The 7,972-nt window shown below is 34.1% G+C and overlaps 1 protein-coding gene across 3 annotated transcripts; it reads right to left on the bottom strand.

Annotated features, from left to right (window-relative positions):
* Window positions 1-6: 6 nt before the first annotated feature.
* Window positions 7-4,062, bottom strand: LOC115238350 (gamma-aminobutyric acid receptor alpha-like). Of its 3 annotated transcripts, none has more exons than XM_029812086.1 (5): window positions 3,937-4,062; window positions 3,385-3,525; window positions 2,206-2,358; window positions 1,255-1,496; window positions 7-940 (listed from the first exon to the last, which is right to left on the bottom strand). In XM_029812086.1, the coding sequence occupies exons 1-5, from the start codon at window positions 3,992-3,994 to the stop codon at window positions 503-505; spliced, it is 1,032 nt and encodes a 343-aa protein (XP_029667946.1). In that variant the 5' UTR covers window positions 3,995-4,062; the 3' UTR covers window positions 7-502. The 3 variants fall into 3 exon arrangements, with proteins under 3 accessions (XP_029667946.1, XP_029667947.1, XP_029667948.1); XM_029812087.1 differs by having other exon boundaries at window positions 7-931; window positions 3,937-4,058; XM_029812088.1 differs by lacking the exon at window positions 7-940 and adding an exon at window positions 955-1,143.
* Between the last annotated feature and the right edge of the window lie 3,910 nt (window positions 4,063-7,972).

Below are 7,972 nucleotides of genomic sequence, written 5' to 3'. Positions count from 1 at the left end.
GTATATATATATATATATAATATGATAGGCACGTGTGTTCGCGCGCGCGCGCATAGCATTGGAAGATAAATGTCCGCTTGTTAATAATTTTATTGCATATTATTTGGCAACAGTATAACGTATTATTAACATATCTTATATCAATAGTCTAGCTGTTATATTTTACTCTGGCATCTCTCTCTATCTTCGAAACCCCGCATTCTTTTTCGGAATGGATGCTAAAATTTTCTCGTCGCATTATTATCTATAAACTTCCGTGATAAACCCTTCGCTTTTCATTCTCCCAAATTTCCATTTTATCCGAGATAAAATCTTATCATTTTCCTAACGGTATTTTAATAATTCGAGAGAAGTTATGTAGTTATATGCAAAATTCACAGGTAACATTTTACTTCTTTCACTCTTGTAAAAGAAAATTATCCAGATTTTTTAAATTACCAATTTTAATGCGCAAATTTTGCAAAACTTGGAGAAGCAAGATGCGTTGTTCGATGGATGCATATCACGCGATATTGGAATTGTAATAATGGATTCGTTCGCTGCGCGAGAGATACGCATACCAGTAGAAGACATTGATGGCTAGAAAAAAGAGGGGAAACACCACGCGACTGGCACGGTCGATCTTCGATACCGAGTTATATCTGGGCGTTCTCCGGCGTCGTCTTCTAGAGGTGGACAACGTTGTTTGTCTGGAAGATAGCGGTGGCGGCGGTGGCGGCGGCATCGTCGTTTTCGCCGTCGTCGCCGTCGTCTGTCGTGACGGTGGGCTACAGGTTACGCAAGATATTTGCCAGTGGTCACTCACTGCGGAATCTTTATCGGGTTGTATCGAGATTGCCGATAACGGTATCACTTCTATCATGCTATCGCCGTTTATCGCAAAGTTGCCACGGTTATCGCAACCTCGCGTTTCGGAATTTTTCCGATGTGCCTGAAACAACTTTTGCGTGAGCAAATTGAGGTATTATATGGAAAAATTGAATGATTTTAAATCATACTTAAAAGCGAAATAAAAAAAATATTCTATATACGTATATACATATATAAATATATCTACATTAGAGTATTTTCTACAAACCAATTTACGAGTATATATACTTATATATTTAGTCAGATTTAAATGATTCTTGGTAAGACTTATATCTGAAAATTTTTATATCTGTTGTTAACAAAACAAAAGGAAATTGAACAAATGTAAGAATCAATAATTTCCTGCTTGTTTATGTATTTTTTTACTAGTGATTCTTTACTTACTTTTCCGTCTATGTCTTCTTCCCCGCTCGAACTTTCGGTATCGCTTAAATCAGAACTGAAATAACATTCGCCCGATCCGTACTTGGTAAAGTAATGTACGACCGCGAATTGTATTATAGTAGCAAAGATGAATGCGAATGAAAGAAAGACAAAGAAATCCAGGGCAGTTGGGTAAGGAACCTTTGGCAGATCGGTTCTTGCTTCAAGTCCTAAGAACGTCATCGTCAACACGGTAGTTATACCTGAAACAGGACAAGATGTTATGAATGACAATCGAACGAAAATATAAATCTTAAAAGAGTCAAATTTGCTAGAGTTTAAGTGTGAGTAATGATAAAATAATTATTTATATGTATATATAATTGTAATTATATCTTCTCCTGGTAATTTAGTCTGCAAAAAGTTTTTTTCGTCACTATTACTCTCTTCTAATTCTTTAATTTGTGTTGCAACATTTTCGAGAAATACGGCATACATAATAAATAAGATATAATTAAGAAGAGAAAAAATGGCATTTAGTCGATTTCGTATCAGTAGAGAATATATTACATTCAGAGTTCTCGAGATTTTTGAGGTACAATGTTTATTATACATCCGACTCGTAATGGCACAAGTTAAAGGAATTACAATATGTATTCCATTTTTGACATTCGACGTAGAAAAGCTACAAGCTTAACGATGCCAGAAATTATTAGCGCATTTACGGCACATTGAGAAAGCGTTGCATATTAAATTATGCGGTTTGCGCACACACGCTCTCTCGCTTGCGGTTAATGTAGATTCCTCTTGATACATTTTGTTTCGCACCGCACTACATCTTCCTATAAGCATTTACGGTACACATTTCTCTCATGAATATATACCAAAGCGACGTTCAAGGGGCACATGTTACAACGATGCAAGTCTCAGAGAACGTTTAAATTATTAATATCAATGAGTAGCTTCCCTTACCTAACGACACTCGATCGGCAGTGGCTTCTCTGTTTAACCAGAAGGACACCCAAGATAGGACGACCAGCAGGACGCAAGGACCGTATACTTGTATTAGAAAGTTACCCATGTGCCTTTGCAAGTGGAAGTATACCAGAAGCATCGAATAGTCCGCTGAAATGTATTTTAACGTGTGTAACTGATAATGAGAATAATGTGGCCAAATTAAAAACTTTAAAAATAATCACTTTTAATCAGCAAAAAAAATTGAGAAATTTAAATGCAGTGGTTGAATGATTTTGCTATGTAATTTTTGTAGATAAAACACCAAAAATTCTATAACGTGAACCGACACAAACACACGATATTATATATTTACAGTAATTTAGAAACATTTGTACAATCTTTATAATTTCTCTTTCTATCTCTCTTTTTCTGTGTCCAAAATATAATCTTTATTATCTCAACGAGATCATATCTCAATATATATATATATATATATGTAATTATTGCTATACAATTTATTATTATATAATATAATGACATTGTTTTTTAAAATTATTATACGAATTTCTTTATATATATCCGTAGCAAAATTTGATGACTTTAAGCAGATTTCCTCGATAAGTGCACAATCGAATCAGAAAACAGCAAAGGCCAAATCAGCTGTTTACCGTTTACTAATCGATAATCCAATTAAAATTTGCAGCCGAATCTTCTAGAATGCTTGCCTATGTAAAGCTTAAGAGAGAAAGAAAGATAGAGGGAGAAAGAGAAAGGGAAAAGAGGAGAGTCGTCTTTAAGAGAATGCTGCAATTAGTCGTCGCTTCTACGCGCCGACTTTCGACGCTACTTTTCTTCATCTTTTGCTTCACCTGAACGTGTTCCTTTCGTCGTCTTCAATATTCGACGGTAATGCGAGGTGCCAGCAATACGACCGAATTTTTTATAGAAATTCCAGTTTGCGACTCTTCACATCTCTTCATTAAGTCATTTTGATATGTATGAAATATTTATTCATCTTATCGAATTGTTTATGTTAAAGTTTTATTTTTATCGATTTTTACAGCGTTATTTTTTGTTCTAACAATAAGATTGTGCCATGATATTTCGATTGTACTAAGTTTTGTGTCTTTTCGATGTTTGCGAGGAGAAATATGGCTAAACCGGGTATTCTTGATCTGCGAGATTTTCACTCACCATGCGAGAATCCCGGTGCAATGGAGTGATTTGCGGTCGGATTGGCGACCAGATCAAATTGCGACAGCTTCATATCCTCCGCTATAGCGACCTGTCTCGCACTGTTCCACTTGTAGATTACGTCGCGTGTCGTGTAGCCAACTATAAACGGATTAATTTTGCATTGCCAAAAGGATTAACGCGTCGATCTAACGATAGTTGACAATTAAAATCTGCCTACATGCCTAATCTTTCCTGCCTTGACCATTTAAATATGCACAGTAATCGAAAACACGCGAAAAAATTAATAGACTTGTAATTGAATTTGTAATTTTATGTTTCAACGGAATGCATCAAATTGATAGTAAAAAAAATTATGTCGCACAATTTTTATAAGATAGGATTACAAATCACTCGAGAGACGAATAAGTTTTACTCCCGTTACCCCGTCGTCGAAATCTTACAATGAATCAACAGAAATACATATCTCGCGAACAAACACGAAAAATAAAAAGAAAAAAGCGAATGACATCTTTGAGGGTCATGGAACAAATAAATTTTTACTAAACTTACAGCTACCGAATTGCAACGGACATCTCTGCATATCCATCGGAAAATCCTCGAGATTCATCGGACATCCCGCTTTAATGGTAAGTCTGAAACAATATAGGAAATTCAACAAATCAAAATTTCAACATATAATTTTAACATATGCAACATACACATGCACAATTTCAATCGTTTTTAATTCAAAAACTGTCAGATCTTTTTAATTTGATCACTAGTAATTGCAGTATTCAATAATGATGACAATTCTGAAATGCATTTTGCATACTAAATTCACAGAATTCTCGTTTCTCATCACGCAACATCTGCGAAATTCACAAAATGTATGCAATATTTCTTTCAAACGCAAACACATGTGGAATAGTAGAGTAAATCTATTGGAGTTTGATCGAGTTATTGCACTATGCGTGGTTTAACTCCGTTGAGAAAGTTAGAACCGAAGGATGAGACGATCCGTGGCTAATCGGATCCATCACCCCTAGTACTCTGCGGCTCGTTCGATCGCTCAATTTGTAGAAGGCATAGCTTCCTGCAAAGCTTTCCTGCATCTCAGCATATCGCAATTGCTTTATATTCTGTCAGTTTTCGAGGATTTTATTGCAGTTTACTGTAAAGTTGCGACCGCGTCTATCCGAATTATTTTATGGAAAAAGTTTTTTTTTTTAATTTTAACAAATTTGTTTGCATAAAAATAAATTTGATGAAGCCAAGTTATTTTAAAGGTTTTCTTCCGTTCAATGTGTACTGTATGCACGTGAATATGCGCAAACATTATCAATGTTTCGAATAATCTATAATACATCTCTCTCTCAGATTATTTGAAACGCACACATTAATAATGTAATTGGCGCATATAAATATTACGGCTAAAATTTAAAATATCTTAAAAGATTTTAGCAGAGAAAGAGAATTGTGCACAAGTAATTAGAAATAAGTATACAAATAGATTTAAAATAATTAAATAGTCTTTTGATATATAATGATAATAGAGGGAAGAAGGGATATAAAATTTTAAGGCTTAAACCACAATACATATATTTATAATAATTTTAAATATTTTTATAAAATATACAAATTAACATTTCTTTTCACTTTGCATTGCATTTGTCTTCAAGAAGCTAAAAAAGAGAAAGTTTATGTATTATTTATTATGTATTATGTTTGGAAAATAATTATATCCGCATGTATAATTTTTAGAATATGGAGATAGATAGATTGCAAAAATTTATATAAGAATATAAGTAATGAATAACGAAAGCGCGAAAAGGATAATGAATAATGAATTGTAACAATACAAGAGAGAAGATAAGAATTTTCATTTCGCATAAAGTAGGGTTTCAAGCCTTCGTCACAAAATATGTACATATTTCTCTCACGTATCTCGACGACATGCTTCGAGATTGGCCACGTTTTATGCCCGAAGATGGGGCTCGGGCAATTTGCCTCGGACGATTTTCGGTTTCAGTGTGTCGCGACTGCTTTTTATCCCCGGTAAGACTGGATCCGGCAGCAAAACCGGTTACGACGGTCACCGAAGGAAGAATTCCGATTATTGGGACACTAAAAGTTGGACTTTCGAATGCATAAAACACGAGCAAATGTTGCGGCCGCGTATTTTAAATCAGTTTCCGATTATATTCGGCGTCAAGATAGACGAAATACGTACGTGTGTGCTTATTGAACGCGCTTTGGCAACTCGTGTTGATCGATTGATATTAATCGTGGAAAATATTGTTTTGATCGAAATGAATCTGCTTTCTTCGACGAAATGCCGGTTTGTTTCCTATGTTGGCTCATCTTAAATTATCGATCAATCACTCGTTCATCTTTGATCTATTGTACATTAAGTGATTTTAGATTTTTGAGAAATTATTCTAAAATTCTATCATTGTAAGCTAATTGTGATACAGAGTTTACAATTTGCAGAATTCATGGTACATCGTTAGTTTGCAACTTTAGAAATCCGTTATAGGTTCATTATAATAAAATGGAATTCTTTTCAATTATTATAAGTTTATAGGAAATTCAAAGTTGTGTTCTTTCTAAACAAACATAGAAAATGTTGTACAGATGATTGCTTTCGCACACACCTGTGATTCTACAATTTATTACAATAAATATATTCTTTTCTTTAAAAACTTAGATGAGAAGAAATAAAAGGAAAAATTTTATTCTTTTATAATGACAAGTTTTCTCTGTCTCATGAATAACGATGAGAGCGACAGGACAAGCGTAAGATGAAACAAAATCGAATAGAATGAGATTAAAAGATGAAAAAGAGGCTGCGGGAATGCGAGAAAAGAATTAACCAAGTGGCAAAGTTAAACGGTGCAAAAAAAAAAATAAATAATTCAATAAAAAAAATCTCGTGGTTGCGATTTACCACTATATGTCTGAAAAGCTTTTGTAAAAACTTTGCTTCCTCCATCGTTTACCATGTTAGACAAGTTTAGCTGACAAAATTCGACGGATCCAAGAGAAAATCTGCCAATCGACGAAAAGAGAGAGAAAGAGAGAGAGACGGAGGGAATATATATATATATATATATATATATTCTCTACACAGCTCTAGCACAGTGTATACTTTATGCTTCACATATTCCCTTGAAATTGGAGATCTCTCTATCTTTTTATCTCTATCTCTATCTCTTTCTCTCTTTGAAATGCAACGAGTTACTTCAACAATTCGTCATCCTTCCGTTCATGCGTGCGTCGCGGCTCGTTCTCGATGCACTTTTCAATGCAGCAATCCATCTATTTTCAGACTCGATCGTCTTTAGTCCCCTTTCTCTCTTTCCATCTGTGTTTACCTCGCCGGTTATTACTGTTATTAGTACGCGGTGTGCTCATATTCGCTTGCTCTCGTGCTTCCGCTATGATGGGGTCGAGGGCTTGATTAGTACCGATTAGCAGCGCAATCTCGCATTATTATTGGTACAGTAAAACCGAATTCTCGAAAGCTGTTTTGGACATGAATTAAAGAGAACAACTCTCTGCTGTGTATTACAATTATACAAGAGTCCGTTCTGTATCTCGAATTGTTAGTTGTTCTGGATTTTTTAATAATATATATATATAATATATTATAGCTAATTATAATAAACCATTTGTTTATCTACTGTACAATCTAAATTGTAGTAATAAATCGACATAGTTTAACAAAAGATTGTTGTATTTGTAAATTCTATATCGACTTGATCAAGATCAATCCACGAATCTTGGAAATGTTGAAATCAGCGAATTCTAGCTCTCTCTCTCTCTCTCGTCAGTTTAGATGAGCCTCGATAGCCGGATAAAAGGCAGTGGCAGCTAATAAAGTGTCGAGTAAATAACACCACGAACGTGATCAGGACGTTTTCCAGTACGAATGAGTCCGGCTGGTCAGACAAGGTACGGGACCTCCTTTTTCAAAAAACACTCGAAATAAGACAGCGATTGCAGAAGACTTTCCCGTTCTCTTCGATGAAAGGTTTCCGTGTAATTATATCCGCAGATGTTCCTCATTTTATATCTAACATTAACCAAATAATAATTTTCTTCAAAGGTTGAGTAGAAGTCCATAAAAATTCACTTAAGAAATATATATCTTAAACTGAAGAAAACTGTAATTGTTGAAAGCAGTTTTGACATAAAATTATTATAATACATTACTATAGTTTTTAACGTCTCTAACAACGTTTATTATATATTTAAGTATGCAATGAATGATAATTGTAAATATAACATTATGACATCTTTAACATAAAAAAATTGCAGTGTGATAATTAGAATTTTTCTCATATTGGAAATGTAATGTGTGCTATTGAAAGTTATTCGAATGAAAAGACTGGCACGTCCGATAATTTCCTGGAAAATATGCCGCTGTATATATATCCATATTATTTCAATAACATCTCTATTTAAAACAATATTATGACATTATCGATGCGTTAGCGTATCGTAGCAAACATACGAAAATGTCGCGAAAAGATTGAAGATGACGATATCTTTTTCGTTTCTTTTCGTTTTGTTTTGTTTATTTTTATTATTCTCTTTTTTTTTT

The sequence above is a fragment of the Formica exsecta genome, unplaced genomic scaffold (assembly GCF_003651465.1).
Source record: "Formica exsecta isolate Colony F162 unplaced genomic scaffold, ASM365146v1 scaffold333, whole genome shotgun sequence".
Lineage (NCBI taxonomy): Eukaryota > Metazoa > Arthropoda > Insecta > Hymenoptera > Formicidae > Formica > Formica exsecta.
This window is presented reverse-complemented; position numbering and strand designations above follow the sequence as displayed.

What these genes read in the sequence shown, in the direction of transcription:
- LOC115238350 (XM_029812086.1), bottom strand. Translation starts at nt 3,994, where the DNA reads ATGAATCTCGAGGATTTTCCGATGGATATGCAGAGATGTCCGTTGCAA. An exon ending in TCCGTTGCAATTCGGTAGCT is followed by an intron (nt 3,526 to 3,936) that starts GTAAGTTTAGTA and finishes ATCCGTTTATAG; the next exon opens with TTGGCTACACGACACGCGAC. An exon ending in TGCCGATCGAGTGTCGTTAG is followed by an intron (nt 1,497 to 2,205) that starts GTAAGGGAAGCT and finishes GTCCTGTTTCAG; the next exon opens with GTATAACTACCGTGTTGACG.